The sequence below is a fragment of the Tamandua tetradactyla genome, chromosome 2 (assembly GCF_023851605.1).
Source record: "Tamandua tetradactyla isolate mTamTet1 chromosome 2, mTamTet1.pri, whole genome shotgun sequence".
NCBI lineage: Eukaryota > Metazoa > Chordata > Mammalia > Pilosa > Myrmecophagidae > Tamandua > Tamandua tetradactyla.
The window spans coordinates 182,670,387-182,695,209 of record NC_135328.1 but is presented as its reverse complement, the minus strand read 5'-3'; the positions used below and the strand labels follow the sequence as shown (position 1 = coordinate 182,695,209).

At 36.2% G+C, this 24,823-nt stretch overlaps 1 protein-coding gene across 4 annotated transcripts in view; it reads right to left on the bottom strand.

Annotated features, from left to right (window-relative positions):
• Positions 1-24,823, bottom strand: part of FOXJ3 (forkhead box J3) — a 216,204-nt gene that overhangs the window by 89,282 nt on the left and 102,099 nt on the right. For all 4 annotated transcript variants that reach the window (XM_077150035.1, XM_077150038.1, XM_077150037.1 and 1 more), the window contains exon 4: positions 9,086-9,160. In XM_077150035.1, coding sequence (XP_077006150.1) covers positions 9,086-9,160 — 75 coding nt within the window. The remainder of the gene's footprint in view (positions 1-9,085; positions 9,161-24,823) is intronic.

Sequence of the window (24,823 nt, the reverse complement as noted above, 5' to 3'; positions counted from 1 at the left end):
TTCCCCACTCTCATCAATGGACAGAACATCTAGACAGAGGATCAATAAAGAAATAGAGAATCTGAACATTACTATAAAGGAGCTAGACTTAACAGATATTTATAGGACATTAAATCCCACAACAGCAGGATACACGTTTTTCTCAAGTGCTCATGGATCATTCTCAAAGATAGACCATATGCTGGGTCACAAAGCAAGTCTTAACAAATTTAAAAAGATTGAAATCATACACAACACTTTCTCGGATCATAAAGGAATGAAGTCGGAAATCAATAATAGGCGGAATGCCAGAAAATTCACAAATACGTGGAGGCTCAACAACACACTCTTAAACAACGAGTGGGTCAAAGAAGAAATTGCAAGAGAAATTAGTAAATACCTCGAGGCGAATGAAAATGAAAACACAACATATCAAAACTTATGGGACGCAGCAAAGGCAGTGCTAAGAGGGAAATTTATTGCCCTAAATGCCTATATCAGAAAAGAAGAAAAGGCAAAAATGCAGGAATTAACTGTTCACTTGGAAGAACTGGAGAAAGAACAGCAAACTAATCCTAAAGCAAGCAAAAGGAAAGAAATAACAAAGATCAGAGCAGAAATAAATGAAATTGAAAACATGAAAACAATAGAGAAAATCAATAAGACCAGAAGTTGGTTCTATGAGAAAATCATAAGATTGATGGGCCCTTATCAAGATTGACAAAAAGAAGAAAGGAGGATGCAAATAAATAAGATCAGAAATGGAAGAGGAGACATAACTACTGACCTCACAGAAATAAAGGAGGTAATAACAGGATACTATGAACAACTTTACGCTAATAAACACAACAATTTAGATGAAATGGACCGGTTCCTGGAAAGACATGAACAACCAACTTTGACTCAAGAAGACATAGATGACCTCAACAAACCAATCACAAGTAAAGAAATTGAATTAGTCATTCAAAATCTTCCTAAAAAGAAAAGTCCAGGACCAGACGGCTTCACATGTGAATTCTACCAAACGTTCCAGAAAGAATTAGTACCAATTCTCCTCAAACTCTTCAAAAAAATCGAATTTGGGGGAAAACTACCTAATTCATTCTATGAAGCCAACATCACCCTCATACCAAAACCAGGCAAAGATATTACAAAAAAAGAAAACTACAGGCCAATCTCTCTAATGAATATAGATGCAAAAATCCTCAATAAAATTCTAGCAAATCGTATCCAACAACACATTAAAAGAATTATACATCATGACCAAGTAGGATTCATCCCAGGTATGCAAGGATGGTTCAACATAAGAAAATCAATTAATGTAATACACCATATCAACAAATCAAAGCAGAAAAATCACATGATCATCTCAATTGATGCAGAAAAGGCATTTGACAAGATTCAACATCCTTTCCTGTTGAAAACACTTCAAAGGATAGGAATACAAGGGAACTTCCTTATAATGATAGAGGGAATATATGAAAAACCCACAGCTAATATCATCCTCAATGGGGAAAAATTGAAAACTTTCCCCCTAAGATCAGGAACAAGACAAGGATGTCCACTATCACCACTATTATTCAAAATTGTGTTGGAAGTTCTAGCCAGAGCAATTAGACAAGAAAAAGAAATACAAGGCATCAAAATTGGAAAGGAAGAAGTAAAACTATCACTGTTTGCAGACGATATGATACTATATGTCGAAAACCCGGAAAAATTCACAACAAAACTACTAGAGCTAATAAATGAGTACAGCAAAGTAGCAGGTTACAAGATCAACATTCAAAAATCTGTAGCATTTCTATACACTAGTAATGAACAAGCTGAGGGGGAAATCAAGAAATGAATCCCATTTACAATTGCAACTAAAAGAATAAAATACCTAGGAATAAATTTAACTAAAGAGACAAAAAACCTATATAAAGAAAACTACAAAAAACTGTTAAAAGAAATCACAGAAGACCTAAATAGATGGAAGGGCATACCGTGTTCATGGACTGGAAGACTAAATATAGTTAAGATGTCAATCCTACCTAAATTGATTTACAGATTCAATGCAATACCAATCAAAATCTCAACAACTTATTTTTCAGAAATAGAAAAACCAATAAGCAAATTTATCTGGAAGGGCAGGGTGCCCCGAATTGCTAAAAGCATCTTGAGGAAAAAAAACGAAGCTGGAGGTCTCGCGCTGCCTGACTTTAAGGCATATTATGAAGCCACAGTGGTCAAAACAGCATGGTATTGGTATAAAGATAGATATATCGACCAATGGAATCGAATAGAGTGCTCAGATATAGACCCTCTCATCTATGGACATTTGATCTTTGATAAGGCAGTCAAGCCAACTCACCTGGGACAGAACAGTCTCTTCAATAAATGGTGCCTAGAGAACTGGATATCCATATGCAAAAGAATGAAAGAAGACCCATCTCTCACACCCTATACAAAAGTTAACTCAAAATGGATCAAAGATCTAAACATTAGGTCTAAGACCATAAAACAGTTAGAGGAAAATGTAGGGAGATATCTTATGAATCTTACAACTGGAGGTGGTTTTATGGACCTTAAACCTAAAGCAAGAGCACTGAAGAAGGAAATAAATAAATGGGAGCCCCTCAAAATTAAACACTTTTGTGCATCAAAGAACTTCATCAAGAAAGTAGAAAGACAGCCTACACAATGGGAGACAATATTTGGAAATGATATATCAGATAAAGGTCTAGTATCCAGAATTTATAGAGATTGTTCATCTCAACAACAAAAAGACAGCCAACCCAATTACAAAATGGGAAAAAGACTTGAACAGACACCTACCAGAAGAGGAAATACAAATGGCTAAAAGGCACATGAAGAGATGCTCAATGTCCCTGGCCATTAGAGAAATGCAAATCAAAACCACAATGAGATATCATCTCACACCCACCAGAATGGCCATTATCAACAAAACAGAAAATGACAAGTGCTGGAGAGGATGCGGAGAAAGAGGCACACTTATCCACTGTTGGTGGGAATGTCAAAGGGTGCAACCACTGTGGAAGGCAGTTTGGCGGTTCCTCAAAAAGCTGAATATAGAATTGCCATACGACCCAGCAATACCATTGCTAGGTATCTACTCAAAGGACTTAAGGGCAAAGACACAAACGGACATTTGCACACCAATGTTTATAGCAGCGTTATTTACAATTGCAAAGAGATGGAAACAGCCAAAATTTCCATCAACAGAAGAGTGGCTGAACAAACTGTGGTATATACATACGATGGAATATTATGCAGCTTTAAGACAAGATAAACTTATGAACTATGTAATAACATGGATGGACCTAGAGAATATTATGCTGAGTGAATCCAGCCAAAAACTAAAGGACAAATACTGTATGGTCCCACTGATGTGAACGGACATTCGAGAATAAACTTGAATATGTCATTGGTAACAGAGTTCAGCAGGAGTTAGAAACAGGGTAAGACAATGGGTAATTGAAGCTGAAGGGATACAGACTGTGCAACAGGACTAGATACAAAAACTCAAAAATGGACAGCACAATAATACCTAATTGTAAAGTAATCATGTTAAAACACTGAATGAAGCTGCATCTGAGCTATAGGTTTTTGTTTTGTTTTGTTTTGATTTTACTATTATTACTTTTATTTTTTTCTCTATATTAACATTCTATATCTTTTTCGGTTATGTTGCTAGTTCTTCTAAACCAATGCAAATGTACTAAGAAATGATGATCATGCATCTATGTGAGGATGTTAAGAATTACTGATTGCATATGTAGAATGGTATGATTTCTAAATGTTGTGTTAATTTCTTTTTTTCCGTTAATTAAAAAAAAAAAAAAAGAGAAGGGGTAATTGGAGCTGAAGGGATACAGACTGTACAACGGGACTGGATATAAAAACTCAGAAATGGACAGCATAATACTACCCAATTGTAATGCAATTATGTTAAAACACTGAATGAAGCTGCATGTGAGGTATAGGTTTTTTGTTTTTTTTGTTTGTTTTTCTTTTTCTTTCTATTATTGTTTTAATTCTTATTCTGTTGTCTTTTTATTTCTTTTTCTAAATCGATGCAAATGTACTAAGAAATGATGAATATTGCAACTATGTGATGTTATTAAGAATTACTGATTGTACATGTAGAATGGAATGATTTCTAATTGTTTTGTAAATTCTTTTTTTAATTAATAAAAAAAAAAGAAAGAAAGAAAAAAAAACCTCAAAGGCTAGCAATCTGATCTATTTTTGAAGTGCATCAGAGGCGGCAAATGCTAAAGCCTCTCTTGGAAATTCTTACCAGTGTTTTTTTACTCCAATAAATGCAAAGTCCTTACTTTCATCCAATCAAACTCTTGCTCAAGTCCCACTTACTCCTATTTGGTTTTGTGCAGACACAAGTAAGCAGTCAACTGCTTCCTCACAAAAATCATGCATTTACTTTAAGACTGGTACTAAAATTATACACATTTTCCTGCTTCAGGAGGTAAATACCTATGATTCTTACAACAATGTTCATCCCTTAATATAAGATTTTATGTTCACTCAAACTTCTCTAGCTTTTCTACATGTCTTTTAAAATAAAGCGATTAAAATAGGATTCCAGAGTATAACAGACTATCACTACAAATAAATACAATACTAACTCAGCCAAATATGAATACTGTTTAAGAGGGTCTCAGTCAACTATGTTACAAACCCCTACATTAAGAGAGAGGGCAGGAATAGAAAATAATCAAATCTTTAACTTCCAAAAGTTACTTCTCTAACAGTGAGTTTGTCATTTCCTCACTAACCAGGAGACCCCAATTTTCATAGCCACTGATTCTTAACAAACCTTCCATCCCGAGAGACAAGAAAAATTTGCCTAGGGAAAAAACCTTCTTTGTACAAATTCTCTATAATTATCTTCCTAGGACAGGCAAGTGACTTTCATGTGGACTTGAACTTCTTGGCTATCTTCTGAGTTCTATTAGAGTCTACTGCTGCTAATAATTGATACAACCATTCAAATGACTTCTTATAATCCTTTATTTCCTTTAAAGTCAAAGTCTCATTTACCAAGGCTGAAGGAAAAAGGTTAAGAACAAATAAAGCTACAAAGCAGAGAAAGAGCACTCAATGCTTTTAAATTAAATTTAGCTTAAGATGTGTCTCCCTATAATATGAACAAAATATTTACCTCCCTTTAAGATAATTAAAAGCCGTGTGTGAACTGCAGAAGATGACTTTTACAAAAAATTCAGATCAAGAACCCAGTAAAAATACAGAAAACAGAGCTAATAAGAAGAAAGGTGATAAAAGATAAGTTTAAACAAAGAATGTAGTGACAAGGAGTAGGAGGGTAGTAATTAAGGGAAAGAAGAGAAACCTGTGCCCCAAAAAGGAGCAGCAAAATATAATTTTATTTTGTTTGTGCTTCTTTTTAGGAAAGCAAAAATATGGTTGTGTGAAATGAATTTCAGAGAATAGAGGAAAACGGATTCAGACCATCAAGGCAGATGGATGGAATTGAGGACTTTTATGATAAAGGCTTCTAGAAAATGAAGGCTGAGTCAGGAATAAATAGTCAAATAAAAAACATCTATAATTCAACAACACACTTCAAGTTTAAGCTGGCCTTCCTACCTCTCTGATAATGCACTGAACAAGAAGCTATACCATGAAAATATAGGGAAGAAATGCTAGGCAGGCTACTTCTACCTCTTAGACCTGCCTGGGTCACATCAGCAGCTAGCAAAATCCTAAGGGGCTAAAGTCCACCCCATACCCAAGACCAAAATCTACTCCCACCCCACCTTGGCTCAATGGTTTTCTCCCACTGTGGTGAGGGTGGTTTTGGAAAAGCTCCTCAAATGCCAGGAAACACTGTAATACAAAAAGAAAAAACAATTCATAAGTACCAGAACTTAACTAACATTTTGGCCTCCCTCTCAAGGAAGATTGGTATGGTAGAAAAAGCACTAGTCTAGGAACCATGAAATCAAATTTATTTTTCTTGTTCAAGATTAATTCTAAGGCTTTTGCTTTAACTCCAGGTGATGGGGAGGTGTACAGGTGATGGGGAGGGTGATGACCATTCTCTCTTAGCTAAGGGTTGCTAAACTGGTAGACATAAGTGAGAAGTTTTTGATGGCCATCTCTGCCACCTATAAGACTGAACATGAAGCCATTAAAGACAGCAGAATTAAGGAATGGGAACAGACATTCCTAGAGACACAATTTAAGAACCTGGCTCCAATTTCTGATGTTTCGTTCCCATTTAAGTTAGCTTGTATTGGTTTTCTATGACTTGCATATAAAGACACCTGGGTCAATACACCTGGGATATAATTCCACAATGAATCTGGCAAGTCACTCCTCATATCTTGACTTTAGTTTCTTCTTCTTTAAAATGGACTCAATTTGAGGTTTTCAAAACTTTTTTTAAGCAATGGAACTTTTTTTATAGCAAAACCTCATTTTGGCACAAAAATTAAATAACTTCATTCATATAAATGTACTTTATAAAATCAAATTTATCATATTTACTTTATAATGACCAAAGCAATAGGTAATTAAATCTCACTTTGAGACTGAAAATAAAAATAACTATTAATAATATATGTACTTTATGAGATCACATTTATGATATTTACTATGACCAAAATCAATGTGAACAATGTAGTATTTTTGGTGAACACAAAATTTTAAAATTGTGGGAAAAAGCTGTTTTTACTAGTCTCAGCACTAAATTAATTTCTATATTTTGTTTTGGTTGCACATTATTGAGATAATCCTGATTCAAAAAGAATAACTGCAAAGAGTGACATGTTTTCCACATGTGCCTTACCCCACAATGCTATTTACTAAAAGATGGATAAAGGCTTTATGTTTCACCCAAAAGAAAAGCAACCTGATATATTTTTTTAATGGGTCTGCAATCAGTTAAAGTTAAATACATTAAGGGATTAACAAGTTATGTTAAACATACGTATAGTCGGTTTTTAACTTAATGATTTAAAATTCATTTAAAAGTTAAATATGGACCAAATGTTTACAGAATCCAATTAATGCTTTCACAGAACTTGGTAAAATAATCTCTAGTCTTAACATTTTTAAGTCTGATTCATATACACTGACTACACAAAGGAAACTGAAGTGACGAGATAAGCAAATACAGAAAGTTCTCACTCTTTTTTATAATAAGTCTGCTTAAAAACAGAGAATTTTACCAATTTCTATTCATAAATATCAGAAGATGCTATAAAGCATTCATTAATCCAAAAAGCCTACTTTAAGAAAAAAGGAAATGAAACTCTCCATCTCTAACCAGAAGAGTTAACAGTCTAGCAAAGGATACAACACATTCATACATTCAACATGTGAGTGTCTCATCACTGCTACCAGTCACTGTACAAGTTAAATACCAGGGTTAAATAATGAACAAGATACACATAGTTCCTCCCTGCAGAAGTGCTTTAATCTAGAAAGGAAGTATAAAGAAATAATGAAAGGGTATATTCAGTGTTGTCTAGAAGACCTCTCTGAGGAAGTGGCTCTTAAACTAATAGGCCTAAAGAATGAGTAGACTTTATGAAAAGAGATGCAAAGTGTTCCAAGCAGAGAAAATAATATTTGCAAAGATCCTGAAAGAACAAGGGTATGGTGTGTTTCAAAAACTAAACAAGTCAAGTAGAATATAAAGGGGTCAGTCCAGAAAATTAAGACAGGGACACAATGCTGCTTTTACTCTCTTTAGCATGAAGCCATGCAAAGAAGTTGGGACTTTAATCTGAGGGCAAAGAATAAGCAGTGAAGTCTTAAACAAAAAAAGCGTGTGATTAGGTTAACATTTTTGAAGAAATCTCTGTGAAAACAGTGTGAAAGCTACTATAAATTGGAAGGAGCAAGTCCAAAGATGGAAAAACCAGTTAGGAGCCTACTGCAATGAAGACTGACTTCAAAGTAACATAGGAATTTAAAGGAGGAAGCCAAAAATTCAGCTGAATGAGGCGGGGTGGGGTGGGGTGGGGGAGGGGAGCTTCAGAGAAATAATACAGTTCAATCTTGAAAGACAAAGAACAGGCCAGATAAGCAGAGGAAGGGAATCTGTGTAATAAGATAAGAGCATACTAAAAAGCATGTTTGGGAACCACAAGTAGTTCCTTATAAACGGGACCTGAACGAGGTGAGACAAAGCTGAAACCATAGATCAAGGAACATACAGTAAAGGATATTATAACAAACTAAGAAATTAAACAGCCCCAAGTCACTGGGGAATACTTGTAAGCAGGGTGCTAAAATAACCAGGTTTACATTCTAGAGAGATCCTTCCACGGACAGTAGCCCAAAGGAGAATACAAAAAACCTATCCATCCAAAGAGAAGAACACCCTTGTCAATAGATATGTTGTTTCAAAGTACTAATATATTAATTTACCTTGACAACCAAATAAGGCTCACCTAAGTACTGTTCACTTTAGAAACCAAGGAACTAGTGTCAAGTTCATGTCATACTGCAGTTGATACGGCTACTGAAACAAAAAATAAGTGTGGGTGGTTATCTCTGTAGGTAAAAACACTAAAATTGTAACGGTGATAGGATAGAAAATAGAGCAAGATGGGAAAAACAGCAACTGAAAAAACAGTATTAACAGAGAAACAATTATATTTCAGGGTAATAATTACTTCTATTCGTTGCTAATTACATACAGATTCACTCCTTTTATATGTTATAATAATATACTATGGTTCCTGACAAGCAATACAAACACCAAACTTAAACTAATACACAATACTTAAGGAAGCAACCAATACAAAGACTAGATTAAAAACAGCAAATTATAGCAGAGGGCAAGCTCTAAACTAGCTAGATTCCTACTGATAATTACAAAGGAGGCTCTCCCTACCTAGCTGGTTCTTGAAAGTACACCAAATAAATGGGGGGTGGGACCACAGGTGGGTGCTATTTCACAAGGGTTCTTGATTAATGAACTAACAAGTTCTTAGATACACACATTTCAATACAAAATTTTTTCTTTGTATAACAAGTATGGCTTTGATACAAATGCAATTGACATACTAAAGAAAAAATGATCTTCTTTTAAGAAAATGAATCCTACCTTTCCAGGGTCATCCTTGGATCGAGGCACTTTAAGGAAACACTTGTTCAATGACAGATTATGTCGTATGGAATTCTGAAATTAAAGAATTAAGAAAAGCCATAGGGTCAATGAAATCCAAAAATCAAAACACACTTTCATTTAATATGCTTTTAAATTAGCTTCAAATTTAACCCTTTATGATTTTCAAATTATGAACTTATAAAGAAAAGTAATTGTAGAAATAAACAATTCCTAGTAGAGTTTACAAAAATCTCTAATAATGGAATACATGTAGCCTTTTAAATTATTAAGACCTTTTAACTATGCAGGAAGATACCAGTGATGTAATGTTAAATATATAATGTCAAATACAAAACTGCACACATATTACAAAATTAACTTATAATTTTTCAATTAATTAATTTATACAAGGAGGTAAAAAATTAAAAAATTTAAAGGCCAAGTGTGGGCTAGTGTATCAGTTTAGACTAACAGGGACCCAGACACAAGGGGAGTTTCCACTTACTCACAAGCTCGGGTGGCCACGAGCCTTTACCATGCTCACAAGAAAGACTGAGTATAGGAGACGAGATAAGAAAATGTTGCCTTTAGGGGCACAAGTATGAAAAAGGTGACTGATGGCTGCAAAGAGAGACAAAGCCCCATTTCCTTCCAAAGATCTTAGAAAGCAAAAATGCTGAAGTAGGGGCAGCAAAACCTCTCACCCACAGGCTCTGGCAAAGATCCACTGCTTCTAGCGGGAAAAATTGAAACAAAACCCTTTTGCCTCTAGGAAGGGATAGGAAATTGCCTCCCACAACACAAGCAAAGATACACTGCTGCTGGAGGAAGGGAAAAAGCGAAATCCCTCTACTTTCGGAGAGGTGTTAAGATACTGCCCTTGGCCCAGGATCCTTTATTAACACCATATAAAGGTCTGGTACAGCTGAGGGTGGGGCAGGAAACGCTCACTTATGAAGCAATGGAGACAGAAGGGTGAGTTTGGCTGAGGGGAAAAAACACTACCCCTAAATCCAAGTGCCTGCCGTAAGATTGAGGCTGGCCCAAGACAACACAGAAAACCTACTCCCCTCACTATGAGCTGAGCAGTGAATATCTGAAAGCAACATCAATTTACAGATAAGGGAGGCATAAGAACATGGAGACCCCTATCTGTAGCAAGATGTGCAGGGACAACTGAAACCTAAAACAGGAAGCATAAAACTGAGAAAACCCAACACTTGAGCCACCTACTCAGAACACAAGGTTACAGCAGCCCACTGCTAGAGGAATATACAGCCTATATTACATTTACAATATAGATAGCAACAACAAAACCCAAATACAGCACAACTCCTGAAAGACTGACTCAACACCCTCACACCAATGGCTTGAGAAAAAAAGATTCTTGCCCATTTATAGGAACAAATAATGTTTACCTCATATCTACTTCTTCTACATATGTCAGACACACAGTCAAAAAATTGCAAGAGATCCAGAAAACTGAGGGAAAAACCACGGTTAAGAGATAAAGTAATCAAAAGACCCAACTGAGATCACTCAGGTGTTAGAACTGTGAGAGATGACTAATATATTAAAGGACCCAGGAGAGAATAGGAGACAAATTGCATAAAAAGGTGGGGAATTTCAAGAAGATATACAAACTATAAGAAACGAATAGAAATGATAAAAAAGTTTTCAAAAAATTCAAAGACAAACAATTTCCTAGATGATCCTCAGTAACCGGACACAACTTTGGAAAAACTCAGAGAACATCAGGATAAATTAATAGGAATTATCCAAACTAAGACACACCACATATGTCCATGCACAAAAGAGTTAAAACAAACAAACAAACAAACAGATCATCCAATAACTGTGGCATAATACATGTCATTTGACTCCCAGAAGAGAAGAGAATGTGACAGGAAAAAATTTTGAAGAACTAAGAATCTTATAAAAATGTAAGACATCAAAACCACATATCTGAGAATTTCAGAGACTGCCAAGAAGTATACATTATAAGTTAAATTTACCCACCTATATTCATTATACTCAAACTGATGAAAACCAAGATGTAAAAAACATCTTGAAGGCAGTTAGATGAAATGAGGAAGTATTACATGCAGAGGTAATAATGACAAGTACAGCAGACTATAGAAACCTATGCAGGCCAGTAAACAATTGCATGGCATTTTTAAAATACTGAAGGAAAAAAAAATCTGTCAATTCTATAAATAATGAAAATCTTTCAAAAATGAAGACAAAATAAAGATTTTAAAGAAAAACAAAAGCTGAAAGAAATCATTTCTCAGAGCATACACTGACTAGCAATGCTTAAGGAAGTTCAGACATAGTAATATTACACCAGAGGAAACTTGGATTTATGAAAAGTGTCAGAAATGATGAAAATGAAGGTAAAATTTTATAATATTTTTTATTATTTATAATTCCATAAAAAGATAATTGAGAATGTCATCAACATGGTGACATCCACACAGGAAAATGAATTAGTGTAATCCACAATATTAAATCAAAGGGGAAAAAACAACATGATCATCTCAGTTGACACAGAAAGACATCTGACAAAATCCAGCATCTTTCCTTGATAAAAACACAGAAAGATAGAACAAAAAAGTTAATATTAAATTTAATAAAGTATACCAAGGACCTGAACACAGAAAACTATAAAATATTGCTAAAAGAAATCAAGGATGACCTAAATAAATGGGAGAACATTTTCTGTTCATGGATTGGAAAACTAAATATTGTTAAGATGTCAATTCTACCCAAAATGATTTACAGATTCATTGTAATCCCAATCAGAATTCCAATAGCCTACTTAACAGAAACAGAAAAGCCAATTATCAAATTTATTTGGAAGGGTAAGGGGCTACAAAATAGCAAAAAACACTTTGAAAAAGAAAAACAAAGTTGGAGAAGTCACATTTCCTGATTTTAAAGCATATTACAAAGCTACAGTGGTCAAAACAGCATAATACTGGCATAAAGACAGATAATGATCAATGGAATAGAAATGAGTTCAGAAAAAGACCCTCCTATCTATGGTCAATTGATTTTTGACAAAACTGCCTAGGCTATTCAAGTGGGACAGAACAGTCTCTTCAACAAATGGTATTGGAAGAAATGGAAACTCATGTGCAAAAAAAATGAAAAAAGGACCCTGGTCTCACACCTTACACAAAAATTAATTCAAAATGGAAAAGGCGGGCCATGGTGACTTAGCAGGAAGCGTTCTCGCCTGCCATGCCAGAGACTCGGATTTGATTCCCGGTGCCTGCCCATGTTAAAAAAAAATAATAAAGGATCTAAATATAAGAGCCAGGACCATAAAACATCTTCAAGATCTTGTTGTACGTGGTGGTTTCTTAGACATTACACCCAAAGCACAAGCAACCAAAGGAAAAAAGATAGACTGGACCTCCTCAAAAGTGAGTATTTTTGTGCTTCAAGGGACTTTGTCAAAAAGGTGAAAACGTAGCCTACTCAACTGGAGAAAATATTCTAGAAATTATATATCCAATAAATGTTTAGTATGCAAAATATATAAGGAAATCCTATGATTCAACAACAAAAAGACAAAGCCAATTTAAAAAACGGGCAAAAGACTTGAAGAGACATTTTTCCAAATAAAGTATACAAATGGCTGAAAAATACATGAAAAGACGCTCAAAATCACTAGCTATTAGAGAAATGCAAGTCAAAATCACAGCAAGGACTTAAACTCTCTTTGTACACAAAACATACCTTTGAAGTAGTTCTTACATGAACTAATTTATATTTCTAGTGTCCGGGGTACAGGGGAAAAACTGCTATTGCATGCTATGGGCTAGGTTTAAAAGAAAAACATCAGCACTACCACAGCAGCAGCAGAGGCAACTAACGGTGGTAGGGATAAGAGCTAGGAGAGGTTTAGATTTCCTATTTGGCAAGGGTGCGTTACTGATTTTCTACCTCTTTGGGACAATGAAATGATCTAAAATTGAGTGTGTGGATGGACTGTGGAATTTGGGCACTATATATGATCCCTGATGAATGCAGGTGGCTGAAGGATGTACTGACTGAGAAGCAGATTGGTGAATAACGTATACTTAGGAAAGAATGTTGTGCTGCTATAAAAAAGGAATGAAGTCATGAGGCAAGCAACAATGTGAACGAACGTGTGGGACATTTGGAAAGGCTGCTATTAATAAAAAAAAATTACTAAGTGTCAGAAAGGATGTGGAGAAATGAGAACACTCATTCACGCTGCAGGAATGTAAAATGGTACAGCCACTGTGCAAGTCAGTTTGACAGTTTTTCAGGGAGCTAAATAAATATGAACTGGCAATTCCACCACGACATATGTACCCAGGACAACTGAAAGCAGGGATACAAACAGGTATTTGCACACTGATGTTCATAGTAGCATTATTCACAATCGCTGAAAGATGGAAACAAACCAACTGTTCATCAACAATGAACGGATAAATAAAATGTGGTATATACATACAATGGAATATTATTCAGCCATAAAAAGGAATGAACCCCTGATGTATGCAAACAACATGATGTATGTTGAGGACATTATGCTGAGTGAAATAAGTCAAACACAAAATACTGTATGATTACACTGATATGCACTAATCTAATTATAATACACAACTCACAGAGTTGGAATCTAGAATACAAGTTACCAGGGGAGAGTTTAGGAGTTCAGAATGGGGAGCTGATACTGAACGTATACAAAATTTTTATTTAAGTTGATTTTAAAGGTTGGGAAATGGATGGTGGTGATGGTAGCACATTATTGCAACTGCAATTAACAGTGCTGGATTACATATGTGAATGTGCTTGAAAGAGGAAGTGTTGGGTCATGTATTGTGCTGGTCTGAAATGATGTATGTACCCTAGAAAAGCCATGTTTTAATCCTAATCCCATTATGTAAGGCAGCCATTTCTTCTAATCCCTACTCAGCACTGCACGCTTGAAACTGTAATTAGATCATCTTCCCATAGATGTGATTTAATCAAGAGTGGCTATTGAGATGGATTAGGTGGAGGCATGTCTCCACCCATTTGGGTGGGTCTTGATTAGTTTCTCAAATCCTATAAAAGAGGACACATATTCGAGAACGAGAGATTCAGAGAGAGCAGAGCAGAACGACATAGCCACAAGAAGCAGAGTCCACCAGACAGTGACCTTTGGAGGTGAAGAAGGAAAAAAAATACTTCCCAGGGAGCTTCATGATACAGAAAGTGAGAAGAAGCTAGCAGATGATGCTGTGTTCACCAAGTGCCCTTCCACTTGAGAGAGAAACCCTGAACTTCATCAGCCTTCTTGAACCAAGGTATCTTTCCCTGGATGCCTTGATGGGACGTTTCTATAGAACTGCTTTAATTGGGACATTTTTTCGGTCTTAGAACTGAAAACTAGCAACTTATTAAATCCCCCTTTTTAAAAGTCATTCTGTTTCTGGTATACTGCATTCTGGCAGCTAGTAAACTAGCACATGCATATTACCAGAATGAAAATTAGAAGATAAAATATGGGACTGTGTAACACAGAGAACCCTGCCATGAACACTGGACTCAGGTTATTAATAAAAGCCTAAGAATGTTCTTTGATGAATTACAACAAATATATAACACTTATACAAGGTGTTTATGACAGGATGGTATATGGGGAAAAAATACACCTAGTGTAAACTATGAAACATAGTTAATAGTGCTACCTTAATATTTTTCTGTGAATTATAACAAAGTTGGTACCACACTAACACAAAGTGTCAACAATATAGGTATATATGGGAATGCTGTATGTTTACATGGTTTTTCTGCAAACCTACAACTTCTGTAATTAAAAATAATAATAATAATAAAACAGATAATTAGGGTCAATTGGTTTTTAACAAGGGCGCCACCTCCATTCAATGAGGAAAGTATAATCTCTTTAACAAATGCTGTAGTGAAAACTGTGCTTCACATTCACTTCAAGGTTGTCTTCTTGGTAGGAAGGCTAAACTCTGAAGAATAGCACCAGCCAAGACAGAGTTGATTTGTAAAGACACTTTTTATTAGTTTGTTTTTGTTAGCTCCTGGCACGGGAGGAAATCATTTTTATATTACTACCTGGATACAAACTTAAAGATTCGACAACTCAGGGACTAAATCTCACACTTAAAAATATTAAAATTATAGTGTACAATCAAATATTATAAGGCAAAAAAAGAAACAGAAACTGATAGCTCATCCAGAGAAACAAGAGAAAACCTCAGAAACCATCACTGAAGAAGACCACACTTTAGACAGACTTTTTAAAAAATAATCTTAATGTGCTCAGAGATAAAGGAAAACAAAGAGAAAGAGCTAAAGGAAACCAGGAAAATGGCAAATGAATATTATGAGAATCTCAACAAAGATATGGAAAATTTTAAAAGGAACCAAACAGAAACACTGAAGTTACAGGCAATAACTGAAATTTAAACCCCCCTAAGAGAATATCAATGGCAGATTAAAGCTAGTAAATGAAAGAACCAGTAAAGTTGAAGACAACTGAAATGAACCAGGCTGAGAAGACAGAGCAGAAATAAAGGAAAAAGGGGCAGAGAGGGATGTGTCAGTTTGAAATTGTTGTGTACTCCCAGAAAAGCTATGTTCTTTAATCCTGATTCAACACTATTGGGTGGGATCTTTTGATTAGGTGGTTTCCACGAAGATATGCCTCTACCCACTCAAGGCAGAGCTGCTTACTGGAGTCCTTTAAAAGGGAATCATCTTGGAAAAAGCTTCCGAGCTTCGAGCCCACACAGTGAGAGACATTTACAGATGAAGAAAGAAAACACTCCTGGGTAAGCCGTTTGAAAATAAAAGCTAAAGGACAAGTAGACACCAGCCATGTGCAGCCCCAGCTGCCACAGGTGTTCCAGGTCCAATGGTCTTTCTGGAGTCAAGGTATCTGTCTCTGGATGCCTTAGTTTGGACATTTAAACAGCATCAGAACTGTAAGCTTGCAACTTAATTCCCTAAGCCATCATTTTGGGTACACTGCATTCTGGCAGCTTTAGCAAACAAAAACAGGGGCGAGGCCCAAAATGGCAGCTTAGCGAGGTATGGAATCTACTTCATCCTCCAGAGCAGCTAGTAAATACCCAGTAACAGTACAGAACAACTGCTGCGGCCACATCAGTGACCACACACACAGTATACACCAGTCTGGACAAGCTGGACCAGCTGCAATCCCACCAGAACCATGAGTCCCCCAAGCCACGGAGGCCAGCACCCTTCCCCTACAGGCTGGTTCCCAGAGGAGACAGGAAAGAGATTTTACTAACACCAAGGGGCTGAGTTCAACCAAGCTCCAACTGTGGAATTAATTACTAAATTCTGACTACTAAAAATAAATCCCCACCTCAGCTGAACCTCAAGTAAAATCTGAGGTTGCTGGTTTTTGCCCCAGCACACTGGCGGCAGGGCTGACAGGAAAAGAAAAAGGAAAAAAAAAAGCAGAGGTTTTTTGTTTTAGATCAGACAGCACGGAATACTTGAAAAGGTCTAGGCCCTGAAGGAAAGGAGAGGGCACAAAGGACCTGGAGATACAAAGAGCAATGTTAACAACTTCAGCTCAAACCCAAGGAATGGGGGTCCTGCTCTGAAAAGGATTTTTTTTTCTTTTTTTTGTGTGTGTGTGGCTGTTTCATGGGCTTGACTGCTCTTTGCATACAACTGCAAGGATTCTCAGGCTCCAACTGCCCCAGGCAAGGGTGGAATTAAGCTTGTTTGAGAGGCAAAGAAGCTTGTCAGGTGAAAGGAAGTAATTCCCTAGGGGTTCTGTCTTCCCCAGGAGAGGGGTGAGGCACAGCTCAGGTGGAATCCCACCCTAAAGGAATTCAGACCCCAGGGTCTGGAAAGCTGAAGCAATTAAAGCCAGCAAGAAATCTCTCCTCTGTAGGTCAAGTCTACTTGAAATTTAGCCCTCAGAGTCAACCCCAAGAGAGCCTCCTTTGTTGCTCAGATGTGGCCTCTCTCCAGCCAACACAACAAGCAAACTCACCACCCTCCCCCGTCTACGTGGGACATGACTCCCAGGAATGTGGACCTTCCTGGCAACATGGGACAGAAATCCTGGAATGAGCTGAGACTCAGCAACAAGGGATTGAGAAAAACCCTAGAATGAGCTGAGACTTAACATCAAGGGATTGAGAAAACCTTCTTGACCAAAAGGGGGAAGAGTGAAATGAGACAAAGTGTCAATGGCTGAGAGATTCCAAACAGAGTCCAGAGGTTATCCTGGTGGTTATTCTTATGCATTAAGTAGATATCACCTTGTTATTCAAGATATAGCAGAGAGGCTGGAGGGAGAATGATATGGCTTTCACAATGTGACTGTGTGATTATGAAAACCTTGTGTCTGATGCTCCTTTTATCTACCTTGCCAAAAGACAAGCAGAACATATGGAATAAAAACAAATAATATGGGGAACAAATGTTAAAATAAATTTAGTTTGAAATGCTAGTGATAAATGAAAGTGAGGGGTAAGGGGTATGGTATGTATAATCTTTTTTTTTCTGTTATCGTCTTATTTCTTTTTCTGAACTGATGCAAATGTTCTAAGAAATGATGAATATGCAACTATGTGATACTGAAAATTACTGATTATATATGTAGAACGGAATGATGTGTTAATGTTTTTGTTTGTTCTTATTTTTTAAATTAATAAATAAATTAATTTTAAAAAAAGAAATCTCTCCTCTGGTTCTATCATGCCCCAGCAGGGACAGTCAGCTGAAGTTAAAGGTACTGCATCACTTTATGCTGGTGGGACCTGCAGGCAGGCAAGCGCAACACACTGGACAGGATAGGAAAAACAGAGTCTAGAGGCTTCACAGGAAAGTCTGCCAACCTGCTGGGTCTCACCTACAGGGAAAACTGATGTAGGTAACTCTTCCCTCCTGAGAGGAGGCCAGTCTGGTCTGAGAAAATCTGATTGGGGTCTATAGGCAGGGCAAGAAACAAGAAAACAAGAACTGAAAAATTCTGATCTGTTAAAGAAAACCTAAGCTAGAGGTCTAGAATAAGCTAAACTGAATGTCAAAGAAAAGACAGACGACAAAATCATCCAGTAAGAAAATCCTAGGTAAAAAAGTGAAAACAATCTCCTGAATAAACTAAGGAAATGAAATGTCTAGATATCAGCAAAAAATAATGAATCATACTAGGAAAACTGAAGATATGGTCCAGTCAGAAAAACAAGGTAACAATTCAAGTGAGACAGAGGATTTTAAACAATTAATTCAGGATGTTTGAACAGACATGGAAAACCTCATCAAAAATCAAATCAGTGAACTGAAGGGGGATATAAAGAATGCAAGGGATGAACAAAAAGAAATAATTGAAAGTCTGAAAAACAAGTCGCAGAACTTATGGGAATGAAAGGCACAGTAGAAGAAATGAAAAAAAAAAGGACACTTACAATGTTAGGTTTCAAGAGGCAGAAATTAGGATTAGTAAACTGGAGGACAGGACATCTAAAATCTGACAAGCAAAAAAGAAAATATAGGGAAAAGAAGGGAAAAATATGAACAGGGACTCAGGAAATTGAATGACAATATGAAGTACATGAATATAAGTGTTGAGGGTATCCCAGAAATAGAAGAAAAGGGAGGAGGAGAAAAATTAATGGCAGAAATTATCACTAAAAATTTCCCAACTCTTATGGAAGACTTAAAATTACAGATCTAAGAAGTGCAGCATACCCCAAACAGAATAGCTCCAAATAGACGTACTCCAAGACACTTACTAATCAGAATGTCAGTCAAAGAGAAAGAGAGAATTCTGAAAGCAGCAAGAGAGAACAATCCATCACTTCCAAGGGAAGCCCAATAAGACTATGCGTAGATTTCTCAGCAGAAACCATGGAAGCGAGAAGATAGTGGTATGATATATTTAAGATACTAAAAGAGAAAAACTGCCAACCAAGAATTCTATATCCAGCAAAATTGTCCCTCAAAACTGAGGTGGATATTATTTTCAGACAAAACATCACTGAGAGAATTTGTGGCCAAATTTAGTATTTCTAGCTCTGAAAGAAATACTAAAGGGAGCACTAGAGACAGACAGGAAAAGACAACAGAGAGACATGTGAAGAAGAGTGTAAAAATGAAGACTATCAGTAAAAGTAAAAAAAGGAAAACTTAGATATGACACAAAAAATGCAAAAGGTAAAATGATAGAAGAAAATACTGCCCTTAGAGTAACACTAAATGTTAACGGATTACACTACCCAATTAAAAGACATAGACTGGCAGAATGTATTTAAAAACAGGACCCATCTACATGCTGTCTACAGGAGATGCATTTTAGACCCAAGGACAAACACAGGTTGAAAGTAAAAGGTTAGGAAAAGAATTTTCATGCAAATAACAATCAGAAAAGAGCAGGAGTAGCTCTACTAAGAGCCAACAAATTAGACTTCAAATGTAAAACAATTAGGACACAAAGAAGGACACCATGTATTAATAAAAAGAACAATTCAACAAGAAGACATAACAACCATAAATATTTATGCAGCAAGCCAGAGGGCTCCAAAATAATTGAGACAAACACCAAAAACACTGAAAAGAGAAATAGACATATCTACCATAAGAGGTGGAGACTTCAATTCCCCGCTCTCATCTTTGGACAGAACATCAAGACAGAGGATCAATAAAGAAACAGAACTGGAATAATATAATGAACGAACTAGATTGAACTGACATCTATAGAGCATTACACACTACAACAGCAGGATAAACATTTTTATCAAGTGCTCATGGATCATTCACAAGAACAGACCATATGCTGGGTCACAAAGCAAGTCTCAAGAAATTAAGAAAGACTGAAATCATACAAAACACTTCCTCAGATCATAAAGGAATGAAGTTGGAAATCAAAAACAGGCAGAGCACCAGAAAATTCACAAATATATGCAGGCTCAAAAACACACTCTTAAACAACCAGTGGATCAAGGAAGAAATAACAAGAGAAATCAGTAAATATCCTGAGGCAAATGAAAATGAAAACACAACATCAAAATTTATGGGATGCAGCAAAGGCACTGCTAAGAGGGAAATTAATTGCCCTAAATTGCCTAAATCAAAAAGAAGAGCAAAAATCGAGGAATTAACTGTTCACTTGGAAGAACTACAGAAAGAACAGCAAATAATCCTAACGCAAGCAAAAGGAAAGAAATAACAAAGATTAGAGCAGAAATAAAGGAAAGCAAGAACATGAAAAGAATAGAGAAAATCAACAAAACCAGAAGTTGGTTCTATGAGAAAATCAATAAGATTGATGGACACTCAGCAAGGCTGACAAAAAGAAGAGAGTGGATGCAAATAAATAAAATAAAAAATGGAAGAAGAGACATAACCAATGACCCCACAGAAATAAAGGAGGTAATGAGAGGATACTATGAACAACATGGTATTAATAAACTAGACACTGTAGATGAAACAGACAACTTCCTAAAAAGACATGAACAACCAACATTGCCTCGAAAAAAAACAGACAACCTCAACACACCAATCACAGTTAAAGAAATTGAATTAGTCATTAAGAAACTCCCAAAAGACAAAGTCCAGGACCAAACAGCTTCACATGTGACTTTTACCAAGCATTCAAGAAAGAATTAGTACCAATCCTGCTCAAACGCTTCAAAAAAAATTGAAGAGGAGGGAAGGCTACCTAACTCATTCTATGAAGCCAACATCACCCTCATACCAAAAACGGACAAAGATACTACAAGAAAAGAAGATTACAGACCAATCTCTCTAACGAATATAGCTGCAAAAATCCTCAACAAAATTCTTGCAAATTGAATCCAGCAGTACATTAAAAGAATTATACACTAGGACCAAGTAGCATTCATCCCAAGTATGCAAGGATGGTTCAACATAATAAAATCAATGAATGTAATACACCATATCAACAAATCAAAGCAGAAAAACCACATGATCACCTCGATTGATGCAGAAAAGGCATTTGACAAAATTTAACATCCTTTCTTGTTGAAAACACCTCAAAGGATAGGAACAGAAGGGAACTTCCTCAATATGATAAAGGGACTACATGAAAAACCCACAGCTAACATCATCCTCAATGGGAAAACACGGAAAACTTTGCCCCTAAGATCAGGAACAAGACAAGGATGTGCACTATTACCACTGTTATTCAACACTGTGTTGGAAGTTCTAGCCAGAGCAATTAGACAAGAAAAAGAAATACAAGACATCAAAATTGGAAAGGAAGAAATAAAACTCTCACTGTTCTCAGATGATATCATACCGTATGCCAAAAACCCTAAAAAACCCACAGCAAAACTACTAGAGGGTGGGCCACAGTGGCTCAGCAGGCAGAGTTCTGACCTGCCATGCCAGAAACCCGGGTTTGATTCCAGGTGCCTGCCCATGAAAAAAAAGAACAAAAACAAAAAAACTACTAGAGCTAATAAATGAGTACGACAAAGCAGCAGGTTACAAGGTCAACATTCAAAAATCTATAGTGTTTCTATATACTAATAATGAAAAATCTGAGGAGGAAATCAAGAAAAAAGTTCCATTTACAATTATAAGGTCAACACTCAAAAATCTGTAGTGTTTCTATATACTTATAATGAACAATCTGAGAGGGAAATCAAGAAAAATGTTCCATTTACAATTGCAACCAAATGAATAAAATATTTAGGAATAAAGTTAACTAAGGATACAAAAGACCTAAACAAAGAAAACTACAAGAAATTGCTAAATGAAATAACAGAAGACCTAAATAAATGGAATAAATATCATGTTCACAGATTAGAAGACTAAATATAGTCAAGATGTCAATTCTATCTAAATTGAGTTATAGATTCAATGCAATATCAATTAAAATCCCAAAAACTTACTTTGTAGAAATAGAAAAACCAATAATCAAATTTATCTGGAAAGGCAGAGTGCCCCAAATATCTAGAAATATCCTGAGAAAGAGAAATGAATTTGGAGGTCTCATGCTACCTGACTTTAAGGCGTATTACCAAGCTACAGTGGTCAAAATAGCATGGTACTGGCATAAAGATAGATAAGCTGACCAATAGAATCAAATAGAGTGTTCAGATATAGACCTTCTCATCTACGGACAATTGATCCTTGAGAAGGCATTCAAGCCAACTCACCTGGGACAGAACAGTCTCCTCAATAAATGGTGCCGGAGAACTGGATAGCCACATGCAAAAGAATGACAAAGGATACATATCTCACATCCTACACAAAAATTAACTCAAAATGGATCAAAGAGCTAAACATTAGACCTAAAACCATAAAACTTTTAGAAGAAAACGTACGGAAATATCTTATAAATCTTTAATAGGAGGAGTTTCCTAGATCTTATACTCAAAGCATGAGGACTGAAGAAAGAAACAGATAAATGGGAACTCCTTAATATTAAAACTTTTGTGCATGAAAGAACTTTGTTAGGAAAGTAAAAAGACAGCTGACACAATGGGAGGTAATTTTTGGAAACTTCATATCAGATAAGGGTCTAGTATCCAGAATACACAAAGAGATTGTTCAACTCAACAACAAAAAGACAACCCAATTACAAGATGGACAAAAGACTTGAACAAATACTTGTCAGAAGAGGAAGTACAAATAGCTAAAAGGCACAGGAAAAGATGCTCAACTTCCCTATCAGGGAAATGCAAATCAAAACCACAATGAGATATCATCTCACACCCATCAGTATGGCCATTATCAATAAAACAGAAAACAACAAGTGCCAGAGAGGATGTGAAGAAAGAGGCACATTTATCCACTGTTGGTGGGAATGTAAATGGTACAACCGTTGTGGAAGGAAGTTTGGAAGTTCCTCAGTAAGCTAAGTATAGAACTGCCATATGATCCGGCAATATCATTGCTAGGGATCTATTAAGAGGACATGAGGGCAAGGACACAAATGGACATTTACACACCAATGTTTATAGCAGCATTATTTACAATTGCAAAGAGATGGAAACAGCCCAAATGTACATCAACAGACGAGCGGCTAAACAAGCTATGGTATAAACATACGATGGAATATTACGCAGCTGTAAGACAACATAAAGTCATGAAGCATTTAACAATATGGATGGACCTGAGGACATTATGCTGAATGAGATTAGCCAGAAACAAAAGGACAAACACCGTATGGTCCACTAACATGAACTAACGTTAATGAACGAACTTGGAGAATTTCATTCAAGAACAGAGGTCATCAGGAGGTAGAAATAGGGTAGATATTGGGTAATTGGAGCTAAAGGGATACAGACTGTGCAACAGGACTGACTAAAAATTCAGAAATGAATAGCACAATACTACCTAATCGTAGCACAATAATATTAGTATACTGAATGAAGCTGAATGTGAGAACGATAGAGGGAGGAGAGTTGGGAGCACAAATGAAATCAGAAGGAAAGATAGACGACAGACTGAGATGGTATAATCTAGGAATGCCTAGAGTATACAATGATACTGACTAAATGTACAAATTTAAAAATGTCTTTACATGAGGAAGAACAAAAGAATGTCAATACTGAAGGGTGTTGAAAATAGATGGTAATTCATATTTTAAAACTTTAACTTATGTGTGAGATTAAAGAAAAAATGTTTATTTGGTACAAAATTTATATTTTGACTAGTGAATTTCCTAATATAACTTATATGGACAGTTTAATTGAACACAAGTACATGGAACCTTGAATAGGGCATCAGATTTTGTATGTTTGTCCAGAATGATGCCCCAATAAATCCCAGAGTGATTTGAAGAGTGAATAAAATAAAGAAGTATGTGCAAAGTCCCCTTGGGGGAATGGCGAGAAAGGAGGAAAATTCAACCTCCCCATTTGGAGAGTTCCAGATATTCTCACAAACAGTGGGGACCAACAGGCCAAGCCATCAATTTTGGGGTTTGTTCATTTGAGACTTATCTATGCAAATGATAGGCTAACCCTACTTAAAAGTAGGCCTAAGAGTCACCCCCAGAGAACCTCCTTTGTTGCTCAAATGTGGCCTCTCAGCCAACATGGCAAGCAAACTCATGCCCTCCCCCTCTCTATCTGGAACATGACTCCGAGGGGTGTAAACCTCCCTGGCAACATGGGGCAAAAATCCTAGAATGACCTGGGACTCAGCATCAAGGGATTGAGAAAATCTTCTCAACCAAAAGGTGGAAGAGAGAAATGAGAGAAAATAAAGTGTCAGTGGCTGAGAGATTTCAAACAGAGTCAAGAGGTTATGCTGAAGGATATTCTTATGCATTTTATACATATCCCCCTTTTTGTTTAAGATGTATTAGAGAGGCTAGAGGGAAGTGCCTGAAATTGTAGAGCTGTGTTCCAGTAGCCATGTTTCTTGAAGATGAATGTATAATGATATAGCTTTCAGAACATGATTATCTGATTGTGAAAACCTTGTGTCTGATACTCCTTTCATAAACGATATTGACAGATGAGTAAAAAATACAGATTAAAAATAAATAAATAACAGGGGGAACAAATGTCAAAATAAATTGAGTAGACTGAAATACTAGTGAACAATGAAAGGGAGTGGTAAGGGGTATAGAAAAAACTAGGGGAACAAAGATTAAAATTTACTGAGTAGATGGAAATACTAATGGTCAATGAAAGGGATGGGTAAGGGACATGGTATGTGTGAGTTTTTTCTTTTTATTTCTTTTTCTGGAGTGATGCAAATGTTCTAAAA